Here is a 16156-nt window from a genome sequence, read left to right as displayed (position 1 = left end):
TGGGGCCCGGGGTCCGCACTCCCGCAGCACAACAGCAGGGCTGCGGCGTCATCCCTCACCAGGCCCAGCCCCCACCCAGCAGCGCCGCCCTCGGGCCCCCTCCCCCCCACCCCCCGCCTGCTTCCAGAGCCGCGACCCAACCTCCCAACTGGATTCTGCCAGCCAATCACAGCCTGGGCAACTATGACGTCACCGTCAGCCAATCCGAGCTCCTCAGCCGCAGAGGCCGACCGCCGCCGCTCTAGACAGGTGCCGAGGGCTGGAGCAACGCCGTCCAGCCTTTTTGGAGACTGGGACTCGGAGACCTACGGATGAGCGGAGACCCTCTAGGGTCATCACACACGGGTCGCAGGGCCAGGACTAGAAGCCAGGACTTCAGTGTTCTTTCCACTGCCCTCACTGCCGCCGAAGCCCCATAGGGCCTCTCTCTTGCGCAGCTCCTGGCACGAGAGATGAGGACCAGCACCCCCCCCCCCACAGCTCTCCCCGCAAGACCTTAATGGTCAGGAACAGACCCTTCGATCTCTGTTATTTGAGGGCCCAGAGACGATGGCAGGATTGGGCCCACGGTGGAGGGAAGTTGCCCCAAATTCTAGCCCTGGTTCCAGCCCCTCCAAACACCCCCCTCGGCCCCAGCAGGAATTAGATGGGCCCTGGCCAGGCCGTGCTGGCGGCTGCTACTGTGCAGATTATAAGAAGGGGCCAGACAAGGCTCCTTTGTGGAGGCCTTGGCTTAGGGAGTCAAGTGACTGCTTAACAAAAGCGTAGGCAGGGCCAGCCCCTAAGTGTGGGCAGGGGTGCTGGCCACAGGACCCCCAAGAGTCCCACCCGTCCAGTGGCCAGAACTGCTGTGGTATCACCTGAGAAGACCAGAGCCCCTCCCGTGAGTAGGCTATCAGCCCAGGCAGGCTGCGCTGGGGTTTTGAGGGCCTGTGGGGTGGATGGCCATCCCTGCATTAGTGCATGTGATGTGCGCAGCCAGGCAGTGTGTGTGCAGGTGTGGGGGCACTTGTGCGTGTGTGCAAACTCTCTGCAGTGCGAATGAGCTTGGTGTGCACTAGGCACAAAGACAGCCCAGCCACTGCAGCTCTGTCAGAGTGAGCAAGGAGAGGGTGGGTGTCCGTCATTGCTTCAAGAAGTTTTTATCGCACATCTCTCCTATGAGAACACAAGGAGGGAATAGTCAGTAAACAAGCAGACATCCTGCAAAACATGATTTCAAGTATAATAAGATAAACACTATGTAGAGAAATCAACAAGATGAGGGGACAGAGAGTACCAGTAGCACTGGGATGCTATTTGCAGGGACAGTCATTGGGAACATCCTTTCTGAGCAGATGACCTGAAGTGGGAATGAACCATACAGTTAGATTAGAAAGAGCATCCTCGGGACGCCTGGGTGACTCAGTGGTTGAGCGTCTGCCTTCAGCTCAGGTCATGATCCCGGAGTGGCGGGATCGAGTCCCACATTGGGCTCCCTGCATGGAACCTGCTTCTCCCTCTGCTATATCTCTGCCTCTCTCTCTGTATGTCTCTCATGAATAAATAAATAAATTCTTAAAGAAAGAGAGAGAGAGAGAGAGAGAGAAAAGAAAAGGAAAGAAAGAAAGAAAGAAAGAAAGAAAGAAAGAAAGAAAGAAAGAAAGAAAGAATCTTCCAGGTGGAAGGATTGGCAAGTGGAAAGGCCCTGGGGTCACTGTTCAGTGAAAGTGATTTGAGCATCTCTACCAGCCAGACTCTGCTCTGGGCACTGTGGACAGGGCAGTGGACAAGACTGATCAGGCCCCTTACCAATCTTGCTCCAAGATGGCTGAGGGTGCCTGGGGAGCTAATGAACAGGAGGGGCTCAGAACACTGCCTGGCTCAGAGGACTAAGCCTAGTGTGTGGACTTTGCTATTACTGTTGTCACTGCCTTTGTCATAACTTTAGGGCACAGACGTATCTGTCTCCTCTGCCAAGGCTGTGGACAGCTCTGGGCTCACTTCACTGGCTTCCCATGTCCCACAGGCAGTAAGAGCCAAAAGGGCCTCTCAGGCTACCTCATCCCATTCCCAGTGTCCAGACAGGAAAGCTAAAGCCCAGAGCAGGGAAGAGTCCTGGCTAAGATCACTTATGAGGCCCAGACAAGTCTCGACCAAGGCCCCTGCTCCCTCCCAGCCCCCCAGTGTACCTCCCTGTCTGTCTACTAGGACCCAAGTGCACCTGCTGCAGCCCAGTGCCCGGCCATGACCGTCACCTACTCAAGCCAAGTGGCTAATGCCCGCCTAGGCTCCTTCTCCCGCCTGCTGCTGTGCTGGCGAGGCAGCATCTACAAGCTGCTCTATGGCGAGTTCCTCATCTTCCTGCTCAGCTACTATACTATTCGCTTCATTTACAGGTGCAGGGGGACAGGCTGGGGCCAGGGCCTGGGAGGGGTACAGCTGGGTCTTGGAACAAATAGCCAGCCATTCAGGGGGGCCGACGTACCAGAGACCTGTAAGGCTGATCTGAGCTCCTCCTGGCCAAGCCCTGGGGGCGGGGGGGGGGGCGGCGGCGGGGTTTGGGGGTTGTGGCTGGGGAGGAGATCAAAGAAGGCAGCCTGGGAGACAGCTCAGTGCAGTCCAGAGTGTCTTTCCTCCAACCCAGGGAGAGGCGCTGGCACCAGGGCCTTACCTGGTCCCACTCCGCCATCCTGTTCTCCTGAGTTCCACACAAGCTCACAGGTCCAGGACATATTTTTTTGTACCCCAATAAAAGTGTTTACTTAAATAAAATAAAGGACGGATAAAAACCACAGAATATATGAAAGCATTTTGAATGGAAAAAGCCTTAATGATTGCAATGGATTGAAAAACTATTAAATCCAGAAAGTTCTTGAATTCAAAATTACAATACCAATAACAAAGCACATCAGTTTTCTTTAGTTGTTACTCAGGCACCAATATACTTTTTTTTTCATTTTTTAGAGTTTTTAAGCTTATAGCAAAATTGAGCAGAACGTAGAGAGTTTCCATATACCCTCTCAAACACACACACACAGCTGCCCCCACTGTCAACATACCACAGCAAAGTGGCACATTTGTCATCAAAGATGAATCCCCATGGACACACCATTATCACCCAAAGTCCATAGCTTACACTAGGGTCCACTCTTGGTGTTGTACATTCTATGGGTTTGGACAAATGTATAATGACATGTATCTACCATTATACTATACAGAGTAGTTTCACTACTCTAAAAACCCTCTGGGCTACACTTACTCATCTCTCCTTACTATAAGTTTTTTTAAAGACCAAACACTCTTTGTTTGAACCTGCTTTCAAACTATTTTTTGGATGCTTTAAAAGGGTCAGTGGTGCCTACAAGTAAGTCCTTCAGCAGGAGCTTCCTTCCTATACCTCACAGAAAACCTCTTGCAGCCACAGAGCAGAGGCCCAGCTGGGGCTTGGGGCTGCTAGAGTGGGACCTGGCTCAGGCCAGAGGAGGGGCCCTCAGGCGGGGCCAGTGAAAGAGACAGGGAAGTGGTGGGGTAGCAAAGAGGCAGCCACACTCCCACCCTAGGCCTGGCTGGTCCCCGTACCTGTCTCAGCCATGTGCTCCCAGTGTGTACACATCCGCCTCCCTCCCCCGCCACCAGGATGGCCCTCACGGAGGAACAGCAGGTGATGTTTGAGAAACTGACTCTGTATTGCGACAGCTACATCCAGCTCATCCCCATTTCCTTCGTGCTGGGTGAGCCCCCCGACCCCCCCGCGTCTCGGGATCCCAGTGGTGCTGCCGGCTCCAGAAAGGTGGACTACGGAGAGTAGCACGTCAGTGCCTCTCAGCAGTTCAGGGCTGCAGCCAGACGGAGGTCAGACGTTAGGAAGGACGTCCTGCTGTTAGCACCCAAGACTCCTGCTTCTGAGGGCAGCAATGACAGTCCCTGGAGCGTCTGCGCAGGAGGGGAGGGCGGGCAGACTTCTGGGATAGACAGGGGGCCCCTGGGAGCGAGAACTGGAGGATCTTGCACCTTCCCGCGGGTCTGCTGGTCCTCCCCTCCCGAGCGCCTTCCAGGAGGGCTGGGGCCCGGCGCGCTCCCATCAACGAAGATGGAGACGCGGAGGCAACGCCCTCGCTCGGCTCTGGCCGCAGCCTGGGCAGCCTGGGCCCCCGCCCCTCGCCCCCTTCCCCCACGCTTCTCTTGCCCAGGCTTCTACGTGACTCTGGTCGTGACCCGCTGGTGGAACCAGTACGAGAACCTGCCGTGGCCAGACCGCCTCATGAACCTGGTGTCCGGCTTGGTGGAGGGCAAGGACGAGCAAGGCCGGCTGCTGCGGCGCACGCTCATCCGCTACGCCAACCTGGGCAACGTGCTCATCCTGCGCAGCGTCAGCGCCGCGGTCTACAAGCGCTTTCCCAGTTCCCAGCACCTGGTGAAAGCAGGTGGGCGGGGCCGGAGCAGGGGGTGGAGCCAGAGGCCTCCCGGCTGAAGGTTGGGTGGGGCCAGGAGCGGGCGGGGGGAGGGGCGGGACCTGGTCGAACCGGCCGGGGCGGAGTCGAGTGCCTGAAGGTGGGAGGGGCGAGGTCTGGAACAGCGCGCGGGAACGCGGCTTCAGACGGGGCTAAGGACCCTGGAGGGACGGGGGGACAGTGGGGACCGAGGGCCGGGGGCGGGGCCTTGGGAGCTGATGAGAGCGTAAGGGTCCTCCTCCCTTTGCCCTTTCTGGTGGTGCGGTGTTCAGGCTGCACATCCGTGACCTCCGTCCCCGACCTTCCCTAACGCGGTCCTGATTGGTAAAACGGAGCCTTCTCACGTGCTCAGGCCAGAACAGCGTCTAGTGGCCGCTTAGTAACTATTGAATGGCAAAGGAGCTCGGTGGTGCCAATGAACTGGGGCTTGAATCCTGGCCAGCCCTGCCAACCCGCCGCTCTGCGGGCTCTCCCCATCCACTGCCTTCTTCACTCCATCCCGCAGGCTTTATGACCCCCGCGGAATGTAAGCACTTAGAAAAGCTGAGCTTGCCGCACAACACGTTCTGGGTGCCCTGGGTGTGGTTTGCCAACCTGTCAATGAAGGCGTGGATTGGAGGTCGAATCCGGGACCCTGTCCTGCTCCAGAGCCTGCTGGACGTGAGCTCACCACACAGATGGGGCTGGTGCAGAGTGGGGACGGTTGTGCCCTGGGTAGAACAGTTTCCTACAAAGAGCAGGCTTGAGAGTCTGCCTAGAACCTGCTTTGGGGTTGGAGGATTTTGACCGAGGGGATTCCACAACCCATGGTGGCCGGTCCCTTAAATTCCTCTCCTACTTCCTCTCTAAAGTGAGCCTCAGAAATACTGGTTCCTGGGTTGTTGTTTTCTTAAGATTTTATTTATTTGAGATAGAGAGCACAAGTGGGGGGGGGGCGGGTAGAGCGAGAAGCAGGCTCTCTGCTAAGCAGGGAGCCCCATGCAGGCTCTATCCCAGGGCCCTGGGGTCATGACCTAAGCCAAGGGCAGAGCCTAACTAACTGAGCCACCCAGGTACCCTATCCTGATTCCTTTTTGATAGATGAGGAGACTGAAGCACAGAGAGGTTAAGTGAGCTGCCCATGATCACAGAGCCAGACCCCAGTACCTTGGGAAGAGCTGGGGGTTGAGCCTGGGAGAGCAGATGGGTGGTGGTCAGAACCCCAACCCTCCCTCCTGCTCCCCAGGAGATGAACATCTTGCGTACTCAGTGTGGACACCTGTTTGCCTACGACTGGATCAGTATCCCGCTGGTGTACACGCAGGTGAGGACTAAGCCAGTGAAGCTGCCCCTTAGGGAAGCCGGGACTGGGAGGACTCAGAAAACAGCCTGTGATGGGAAGGGCTCACTTGGGGGCTAGGAGGCCCATCCCGGGAGTTAGGTCTGGACTTTGCAGATTCTCTCTAGTGACAACTTTGAAGAGTCCAGGCTCCTGCCTGGTTCAGCCCAGGGGAGAGAGTGTAATTATCCCCATTTTAAAGAGATCACAGGGCAGCCCTGGTGGCTCGGTGGTTTAACGCTGCTTTCAGCCCAGGGCGTGATCCAGGAGACCCAGGATCAAGTCCCACGTCGGGCTCCCTGCATGGAGCCTGCTTCTCCCTCTGCCTGTGTCTGTGCTTCTCTCTCTCTGTGTGTTTCTCATGAATAAATAAATACAATTTTAAGAAAATAAAGAGATCACAGAGGGCCAAAGTCACAGGACTGTGCAAATCAGAGCAAGGGCTCATCCTCACAGCCTAGGGAGCTTCCTGACCCCAGGTTGCCAGCCAGTGCATTTCTGCTGCCACCTCCTTTCCTCCCAGGTGGTGACCGTGGCTGTATACAGCTTCTTCCTGGCTTGCCTGGTTGGGCGGCAGTTCCTGAACCCAGCCAAGGCCTACCCTGGCCACGAGCTGGACCTTGTTGTGCCTGTCTTCACATTTCTGCAGTTCTTCTTCTATGCTGGCTGGCTGAAGGTAAGATTCTCTGCAACCAGACTGGTTGTGGTCATGGCTTTAGAAGGGTCATGGCTGACCAGGAAAGGAGGATCTCAGGGCCCCCACCATGACCTTCTTGTGTACTCCTTCCCCGTGTCTTTACATTTGAAGAAACTGAGACCCAGAGAGGAGTGGGACCAGCTTGAGGCTGGTGTCTGATCCCAGTGCTGCACCACAGTCCTCGAATTTAGCAGGCTGGGCAGATACAGGGAAAGCTCAATTGTCAAACCGTTTGATGCCCCCTCAAGAGAATGTTCCCCAAATATTTGTCCAGAAAAAAGGAAAATGCATGGATTGAGAATGTCTGTGGCAGGCCCTGCTGGTGAGGCAATTCCTCTCTGTGCCCTAGGCTCTGATCCCAAATTTGTCCCCTTTGCTTAGTAAAACCAAAGTCCTGATGTTAACTGCCCCAGCCCCCACCCTTTCAAGGCAGATTAGCACCACCTCTCCTTACTCAAGATATCCATCTGTGATGGGGGTGAGGGGCGGGGTGCCTCATCCCCACCCTAAGTGGTGTTTCCAGGTATTACTCCCACTACATCCAGGGCTCTTCCTAACAAGAGTTCTGAATAACACAGTTTTCTCTCCATCTCTTTATCTTTCCTGTTTCTTACCCACTCTCTCTCCCTTTTTTCTTTTTTCTTTTTTTTTGGTAGTGGTGCTGGGAGGATGGTATTTTTTGGCAGTGATGATAGGTTGCCTCCTCCCTCTATCCCTCCTGTCCATGTATGGAGCATGTGTGCATGTGTGCAGTCCCTCCCTATCCACACCCTCGTCCCAGCAGTCATCTTCAGCCGCTGCACATCAAACCAGATCACACCATTTTTCTGCTCAAAATCCCCTAGTGGTTTATAGGATGTCCCTTGAATGCTTAGTACAGTCCATCACTACTGTGGAGATTTGTCAGGGGACCTCAGAGGTTAGCACTAGGAAGGACTCTGCCTGCCTGGGCCACCCTTTAATTGAACACAGCCTCCCACATATAAACTCTGTGGCTTTGAAAATAATGAATATATGAATGTTGGAAGACTTGAATGAGTAAATAAATGAATGAATGCATAGATTATGGAACTCCAGGGAAGATACAGTGAGGGGAGGTACCAGTGGTGACTCTGCCACGTGATAGACTGAAGAACAGCTCTGGGTGTTCAGGGAGCAGCTGGCTCAGAGAGGGGCTCAGGCTCAGTGTCCTGAGAGAAGGGGACTGTGTGCAGGTGCCTAGGAGCGTGGGTGGCTGGAGGCCTTACATACTGGCTTTGGAGATGGTGGTCAGGCAGGAGGGGCATGATGGGGTGGGATGTGTAATGAGCAGGAACAGAAGTTTAAGGGCAAGGAGCAAGACCGCAGGGAGTCTACCTGAGGACTTCCAAAGCCTTACCTCTCCCCAAGGTGGCAGAACAGCTCATCAACCCATTTGGAGAGGATGATGATGACTTTGAGACCAACTGGATTGTCGACAGGAGCTTCCAGGTACTTGGGGAGAGAGGGAGCCTGTCCTGTGGGCCTTCCCTGAATTGGACCCAGGGAGGGGACCCCACAGTTCCATAGGGAGGCCTTATAGTGAATTGCCCCCCACCTCCTGGCCCACTCTTCACTCACAGGATTCTCACCCCAACTTATAAGGCTGCAGATAAGCATTAGTCTCTCCATTTTACAAGTAGGGAAACTGAGGCCCAGAGAGAGGGAAGTGACCTCTCCAAGTCATCTAGCAAGGTTACAGTCCTGCTTGGGCTGACTTTTCTGTTGGACTTCTCCTTCTGTGCCTGGCAACCAGGTGTCCCTGTTGGCTGTGGACGAGATGCACCAGGACCTGCCCCCGATGGAGCGGGATATGTACTGGAATGAACCAGAACCACAACCCCCCTACACCGCTGCTTCTGCCCAGTATCGTCGAGCCTCCTTTTTAGGCTCCACTTTCAACATCAAGTGAGCAGTGCCAAGGAACCACTTTGTTTAGTAGAAAAGCCCAAGGGCAAGGACTTAGGAAAGCACTAGTTAATATGTATCAGATGCATGCTGAGGGTGGGGAGCTCCACTAGGCTCTTTATATAAACTGTATTTTTCTTCCCAATAATCCTGATTTGGTTATCTCCAGTTTTCAGATGATTATGTCCAAGTTCAGAGAGGTTAAGAAGGTTGCTCAGCCCAAGGTCACACAGTTAGCAAGCCGCACCTGTGGATGTATGCCTGCTTCTATCTCCACCCCCTTAATCCTTACCTTGTACTGCTTAATAACTCTTAAAGCTATAATGGCTTTTAGGTAACTCAGGCCTAAGTCCCCCAAGTCTAGAATTGGAAACTGGGACTTACCCAAGGGCTGACAGTTATCAGTGATGCAGTTGAAATGTCGGACACTGGTTCCTGACTCTGGTCCAGAACTACGCTTTCTGATAAGCCAGGGTGTTTAAATGGGGAGTGAAAGGGGGTGGAGGGTGTCCCTGGCTGGGGAAGAGGCAAGCCTGTGCCAGCAAGAGACTGATTCATCACAGGTACCTTCTGGGTAGACTCTGTGCTAGAGTACAGGCCTCAGGTCACCCACAGGGGCCAAACTTTCCTGCACATGATTCCCATTTCCCTGATTTGGTCTGATTCCCTTGTGAGCTGCAGCTGGGCCATCCCAAACAACCCCCTCTCCCAGGAGGACAGCAGAGAGGACTTTGGAGAGTCCTCTGCATGTCAGGGTCCATATCATCCAGGTTTTCTTCCACAGTATTAAGCACTGTTATCCTTTAGAAACCAAATATCCTGCCTGTTAAGCCATAATTCGAATTAGCTAGAGTCCCTAGTGGGTGTGAGGAAGGTTCGAAAAAGTGATCAAATGAAGGATGGAGGCTTGCTTAGGTCAGAAACATTTCTGGAAGTTGCTTCTGAATTCCATATGATCTGTGCTTTAGCAGCTGAAGGTTGGGTGGGGAACAGAGGATAATGATAAATAGACCTCATCTTCAAGGAACACACCATTTAGTGAGGGAGCTCAAACCCAAGGCCCAAACTCTGGACACAAGGTACAAGGTACTGAATGCCTAGGAGAGAGACAGAACATAGAACAGAGACCATCTGTGGCTTGGGAGGTGGCCTCCAGCTGGACCCTTAAAGCATGGGGAGAATATGGACACAGTCAAGGGCAGGCCACATTCCGGGACAATGGGCTTTCTCCTGCAGAGTGAAAGGCTTTGGGCTCCCAAGAAACCACACTTCTTTGTGGGTGCTTGGAACCACAAACCCCTGGCCAACCCAGAGTCACTCCTGGGCCTCCTCTGACCCGGGGACCAGTAGTTCAGATCACTTGAAGGGAGAGGTGGTAAAGGAAGATGGAGATAAAGAGAAAGCCCATAAGTGCCAGTCCAGGGAGTTCAGTAAACATGGGCAAGAGGGAACCACAGAACCTCAAGGTGAGCTGGGTCCAGAAGGAGTAAGAGGTCAGTGCAGGGCAGGATGGGTCAGGAAAGAGAGGAGTCCAGGCATTGTGAGAACACTGTGTGTCCTTGGCTTTGGGCCAAAAGGAGGGAAAAGATAGGGTACAAGAGAAGTCAAGTCCTGCTTTGGTCCTTTGTCCCCTACTCAAGTAACCCCTGCTTCTTTCCAGTCTGCATAAGGAAGACATGGAGGAGGAAGAGGAAGGCACTCACGCTGGCATCATTGGCCGCTTCCTAGGACTGCAGTCCCACGACCACCAACCCCCCCGGACAAACTCAAAGACCAAACTACTATGGCCCAAGAAAGAAGGCTTTCTCCAAGAGGGCCAGACCAAGAAACTCGGGGGTGCCAGGCAGACCTCTAGGGACAAGGAAGACAGCAAGGCCTGGGAGATTAAGGAGGAGGGTGCTTTTGAGACTGCTGCATTTTATGGGAGGTCAGGCTACCACAGTGCCCCACAGACGCCCCTCAGCCACACACCTATGGTCTTCCCATCTGGACAGTCAGCACCCTCAAGCCTACGCAGAGTCTCAGGGATAGACGGTGCTGTCAAAGATCAAAACCTACAGCCTGGGATAAAGACCAGTTCTGAAGCACTCCCAGAGAATGTTGGGTTCTCATTAGAGAACCCAGAATCGGGTCATGTGAAGAGGAAAACTGTCGAGTTTAACCTGACAGACATGTCAGGGACCCCTGATCATCATCTCAGAGACTCAAATTTGAGCCAGTCAACTAGCAACCTACACACTATACTCAAGGGCCACGGAGATCCCTATTGGGCCTTGGAAAACAGGTCTGTTCTTTTTACCTTAACCAGGATCACTTCACTGCCCCACCCCCACCCCCCAAACACACACCTGGGTGAGAAGCCTCATCACCTTCCCTTGCTGTGATTCTACCCTCCTACCACCTTCCTGGGAGCCGATTTTCCTGTGGTTCCATCACTGCCAGAGGATGCTGGATTTACACCCAATATTGTCTTGCGGCACTTACCTAGCCACCTCGGCAAGGGCACCGGGAAGTTTGAGAACTTTGCTCATTTCACCAGAGCCTGACATCACTGGGCAGAGTTCCCTGGGTCCTGGGTGAAGGAACATGATGTTGTACTGAGAAGAATGAGGCTAGGAAGCCACTAGGCCGGGGTTAGATGGTCAGAGGTTATCCCTGGACCCAGCTTGCTTTGTGTAGCAGACACAGAACCATGAGGCAGAACTAGGGACTCTGGGCTGTAGCCCAAGAACTACACTCACTGCCCAGGCTTAGCTCAGAGATCGCTTGTGAACACTTCCCCATAACCTCTCCAAGGTCCCCAAGTATGTCTTTAAAGTGTTAAACCCTTGGGAACTGGCAGATGGTTAAGGTGAGGGCATCCAAGTCCCTTGGGGTGTATCTTCACTTTTGGGGGGGGGGGGACTCAAAGACTTCTGAATTTGAAATAGCTCTTCATGCCTTCTTGGGGGCAACCCGCAGCTGTCACAAAACCATCAGCTGTTCCCCTAGGTTCTGGGTTTCACTCAATTAGACACACCCTACCCCAATTGTGTTAACTTCCTGTTTTCTAGATTCCCAAGCAGTCACTTCTGTGGTCAAAATACCTACTTCATGATGAAAAACTTCTAAAAGGGCCATAATCGGTCTCAGATCTAGCTAGATAGAAACTCCTACAAATTACTGCGGCTTATCTAGGAAGGGCTAATTAACGTAGTTGTTAGCATGGAGGGATGGGCTCTGCAGTCGGCTGACACTATTTTTTTGTATTTTGGGATCCCAACCTTTGCCCTAACTCCCAACTATTTTAGTACTGAAATGATGATCTTCCACGTTCATGTTGTAAACTTTCTCAAATTCTCTCTAGGGATGAAGCACATTCTTAGCCTGTTTCCCAAGGGAGACGCTTCATCGGCCTGGTCCTACCTGCACGTACACCAGCGGTACACTGGTCTAGTCACAGCCATACAGCCGTCCACACTGAAGAGTATGTTCGTAGGACAGCCTGAATTAAATGGTTAGCTTAGTGGAAAACAAAATCCATAGTGTCAGGTCTACTTAAGCCCTTAAGATACTTTTTGTACATAAAAATTGTAAAAAGCTGGAATCAACCACTGGAAACATGTAATTCAAAACCTTCAATTCAGAATCAGGAGTCCTTAAGTCCTGTCTGAATTCAGCACACCCAGCCTCAATTATCATTTCCTAAGGACTTTAATAAAACAAATCCCTCCCTAGGCATGTCATTTTGGTTACTGTGACTGAACTACAACACCTCAGCAGATTTCACAAAGATGACCTAAATACATTTCTAGCCCATCCCAAGAACTCAAGAAACAACAGCTGGGTACCAAATTACTTTATTTGAAGGAATGATACAAACGAAAGAAGTAGATGTTTCAGTACAACTTATATAGAAAAGGTAAAGGTAACCCCAACATGCATGCACTGCCTCGGTGACCAGGGAAGTCACCCTGTGGCTATGGGAAGACAGCCTAAGGCTTAGCTCTCACTATCACTGTTTCCCAGGGTGTGCTTGTCAAAGAGATACTCTGCCATGCCAGATTCGGGAGCCCCCATCTTGCGCAGGTTGGTTACATGGTCACCCAATTCTTTGATGGATTTCACCTGCTCATTCAGGTAATGAGTCTCAATGAAGTCACACAACTAGAAGACAGAATGGGGAAGAATGTTAATGGTAAACTTTCCCAACCCCTAAAGAGGGAAATGACTCCCTCCATTCTCTCCCAGACTGCCAACACTCACGTGGGGGTCATTTTTATCAGTGGCCAGTTTGTGCAGTTCCAGTAGTGACTGATTCACGCTCTTTTCCAAGTGTAACGCACACTCCATTGCATTCAGCCCATTCTCCCAATCGTCACGGTCTGGTTTCTGAACGAGAGGAGGTCAGGTCAATGCACATACAGCCTCTACCTGTTATTGCCCAAGTCAGCAAACATGCAATCGTTGTGCTTCGGCAAGAGGGACATCCCAGTTTCTCCCACAATGGTTTCCAACTTAACAGCCTTGCGCCCATTACCGTTCACCTCCTTCAACTTAGAGGATAGGCTTAAAAAAAACACAGAAGCCAAAAGTACTTCATTTTATAAGAGCAACTGCTAGCTTGAGGGATTTCTGACACCCAAGGACTTGCCGGATAGATGAGACACAGGATCTCTAAGATGTTTTGTTCACCTTAATATCCTGAAGGAAGATTCGACCACCTCGTTGGTTCTGCAGCTTCATCAGTTTCTCAGCATGTTCCCTCTCCTCATGAGATTGGTGGAGAAAATATTTGGCAAAGTTCTTCAAAGCCACATCATCACGATCAAAGTAATAGGACTGAAAAGAGAACACGAACATGTTCTGTTAGGAAGCCTAGCCTTTCTTCCTCAAAGTCCAGCAAGAAAGGAGTCTGCACTGAAGACAGCGGACAGGTTGTGTTCCTGGACAGAACACAACACTAGTCTGTACTCTAAAACACAAAAATGAAACTTGGTCCTGGACATTTGAAGTTTACTGCAAGGAACCTTTAGAATATCATAGGGAATTGCCCCCAGCAGATAAATTACTAAAGCCTTATATGAGAGCAAACTTCTTCTAGCCAGCGTCGCATTTGATTGGAGAGGGTGTGGGAGTATTTACCCTGTACAAACAGTGCCTTCTCTCCCTACTCCCTGATTAAAACAATGTTAATACATGAGCTTGCCAGCTTACAGCATACGGACTGACGGATTTCTAAACTTAACCCATTAGGCAAGGTGACAACTGTTGGCAACGCTAAGGTGTACAAAGAAATTGCCAGCAGAAGATAGAAAATTTGATTCCGTTTTCAGACACTCGCTGAAATGGAATGGCAGTCGTGGAAATCCAGGCCTATTTTCAAATTCATCTGGAACAGGTCTATTCTTAGATAATTTGCACAATCGTGAGACAATTCTAAGTAAAACTCCCACCACACCGCCTAAAACCAGGATTTTGGAAAATGGATTCCATCGATCAGCATGGAAAGTTTCCTTGCCCAGTAACTGTTGGTGTAGTTTATTCTAAAACCAAGGGTTCAATTAGAGGGCCACAACTCAGTCACAAAAGGATAAAGTACTAAATGCCCGGGCAAGAGGACGGATGACTAAGACAACTGTGTCCGCAAAAGGGGAGGTTTCCATGCTTCAAGTGGGACTGAGCGATAAGCAGAACAGAGGAGTAGCGATGGCTGCTCCGGAGTGGTCGGCCCTCGGGAGATAAATAAGCCACTTAGCACCAACCCCCCACCCCCAACGGTTGCTATTCGACACCATTACCCAGCAGGCTCCGACAGTCGCAGGGAGGACGGGGGCTGGACCACTTCGCCCCCGTTACCCAAGCGAAAGGACAGCCTCGGGGCCACGTGATCGACACAGAGAACAGGATGGAAATGCAAACCCCACTTTCCTAACTGCAGGATTGTGCCGGTTGCAACTGCTGCCAGTCGGGGATTTCATGAAACCAGGCTCTCTAAATACGAAGCGGTGCGCAGAGGCGGCCCTTGACGAAGAGGGAGCCCTCCCAAGGGACAGTCCGAAAGGGCGAGCCGGCCAGAGTTTCTGCGCAAGTCCTGAAAGGCCTCGAGCAGCGTCCATTTTCCAGCAGGGCGAGCAGAGGCGGGAGAGCCCAAGCGTTAGCCACACCCCCGCCCCGCCGCCCGGAGAGGAGCGGCGCTCACCATGGACAAGTAGACGTAGGACGCATAGAGCTCCAGGTTGATCTGGCGGTTGATGGCGGCCTCTGAGTCCTGGTGGTAGTTCTGGCGCACCTGCGAGGGGGACGCGGTCGTCATGGCGGAGGCTGAGGAGAGGCGGCGGCGGCGGCGGCGGAGGCCTTGAGCGGTCCGAGAGCGCTGCGTGGAGGTGGCAGAGGGCTGGCTCTGAGCGGCGGGCCCGGGTAGGGGAAACGAGCGCCGGGTTCCGTCCAAGCACTGTTGAAGCAGGAAACCGCGGCGACTCTCGGCGGAGACTGGCGCAGACGGCCGTGGCCCCGCTCTTATAGCGGGATCGGGCGTCAAGCCCACGCCGGCCAATCAAGCCGCCCGCCCGCGTGCGGAGCCCCGCCTCTTCCGGCGGGCGCGCGACCCCGCCCTGAGGGCAGTGGGGGAGGGGCGGCCCCGCGCGGGTGGGGCCGCGGGCGTCTGGCCGCGCGTGGGGCCGGGCGGGTGCCCTTGGCGTCCTGGCTCCCGCGATGGGGTTGCGGGGAAGAAGTGGGGTCGGGCGCGAAGCCCTGGCGTCCGGGGCTGGGAACCGCCGGAAAGTGTCCCCTGGCCCGCGGGGCGTCAGGGCGCGTCCGAGCCCCCGGGTGGGCTCCCCGAGACATTCTGCCCCGAGGGCAGGCCAAAAATCCGGGCGGTAGGGCAGCAGTTCCCACACCCGAGGTGAGGTCCTCGGCACGTCCACTGGGAAGCGGCCACGTGAGCCCTGGGAGGCTGCGTCCTGCGTCAGTTAGAGGTGGAGCTGGAAAGGGCTCCCTTTCCCTTCCTCAGGGTCCGCCGGGAGCGACACGCGGACGGGCTGGGGGTCCCGGGGGCTGTCCCCGGCCCTCCGACTCCAGCCGCCCTCACCGCCTTAGGCCGAAAGCAAACATGGCTCCTGGTGCAGCTCCCACGACAAAGGCTGGGCGGGCCGTGGTTCCCGGGGAGACACGGAGAGCGAGCGCCTTCTGGGGGGAGCCGTGGGGGACGAGCCAGCGGGGCTTCTGAGAAGACCCGGGGACGGGTCAGGAAAGAGAGGAGAAGCCACCTGGGATCTGGAGACGGCGCCATTTTGGAATGGCTTCTTTGGCGCGCCCTGGTCACGGTCCCAGGCGGCTCAAGCTGAGGAGATCTCCCGGGGAGCCACCTCCTGGGGCTGCCCCTGGGGCGCAGCCCGTGGGGCAGAGCGTGCCACGAGGGGACAGGTGCAAGAAACCCGGGAAGGGCAGGGCCACCGAGCCCCAGCTCGGACTGCGTGTGAACTGGGGCCGGGCCCAGGGCTCCTTCCTCCCAGGCGCCCTGTGGGCCGGCTTCCAGCTTCACTCTTGTTAACCAGGCCCTTCCACACAGCTGGGGACCTATCCGAGGCCCTTTTGACGCTCACAAACATGAAACCTCAAGCTGAACTTCCGAACCTCAAAAAAGAAGGAACGCTCTAAAATGCTAGAATTAGTTGCTGATGGAATTCTGGTGATTTCTTTCTTGGGTCTTTACTGTATTCGTTTCGGAATGAACATTTTACTTTCAGGAAAAAAAAATTGTTTTAGGTCTAAAACTACAAAAAAAATAAAATAAAATAAGCA

The 16156-nt window shown here is 53.7% G+C and overlaps 2 protein-coding genes across 2 annotated transcripts; one reads left to right on the top strand and one right to left on the bottom strand.

Annotated features, from left to right (window-relative positions):
* Positions 1-840: 840 nt before the first annotated feature.
* BEST1 (bestrophin 1) lies at positions 841-12067 on the top strand. The gene is made up of 10 exons (XM_055311932.1): positions 841-883; positions 2191-2378; positions 3619-4406; positions 4939-5093; positions 5659-5736; positions 6275-6427; positions 7838-7918; positions 8223-8374; positions 10035-10658; positions 11721-12067. Exons 3-10 carry the CDS (start codon positions 4073-4075, stop codon positions 11737-11739), a joined length of 1596 nt encoding a protein of 531 aa, XP_055167907.1. The 5' UTR covers positions 841-883; positions 2191-2378; positions 3619-4072; the 3' UTR covers positions 11740-12067.
* Positions 12068-12197: 130 nt separating this feature from the next.
* On the bottom strand, positions 12198-14909 carry FTH1 (ferritin heavy chain 1; the record flags this gene model as incomplete). Its single annotated transcript, XM_055312040.1, has 4 exons — positions 12198-12520; positions 12620-12745; positions 13049-13195; positions 14556-14909. Coding segments are annotated over 4 exons (792 nt in total), but the record flags the coding sequence as incomplete, so codon positions are not given.
* Between the last annotated feature and the right edge of the window lie 1247 nt (positions 14910-16156).

This window comes from Nyctereutes procyonoides, unplaced genomic scaffold (genome assembly GCF_905146905.1).
Source record: "Nyctereutes procyonoides isolate TBG_1078 unplaced genomic scaffold, NYPRO_anot_genome, whole genome shotgun sequence".
NCBI classification, from domain to species: domain Eukaryota; kingdom Metazoa; phylum Chordata; class Mammalia; order Carnivora; family Canidae; genus Nyctereutes; species Nyctereutes procyonoides.
Note: the sequence above shows the minus strand (reverse complement) of the source record. Positions and strands in the feature narration are given on the sequence as shown.

What these genes read in the sequence shown, in the direction of transcription:
- BEST1 (XM_055311932.1), top strand. Translation starts at nt 4,073, where the DNA reads ATGGAGACGCGGAGGCAACGCCCTCGCTCGGCTCTGGCCGCAGCCTGG. An exon ending in CCAGCACCTGGTGAAAGCAG is followed by an intron (nt 4,407 to 4,938) that starts GTGGGCGGGGCC and finishes TCCATCCCGCAG; the next exon opens with GCTTTATGACCCCCGCGGAA. An exon ending in TCTATGCTGGCTGGCTGAAG is followed by an intron (nt 6,428 to 7,837) that starts GTAAGATTCTCT and finishes CCTCTCCCCAAG; the next exon opens with GTGGCAGAACAGCTCATCAA.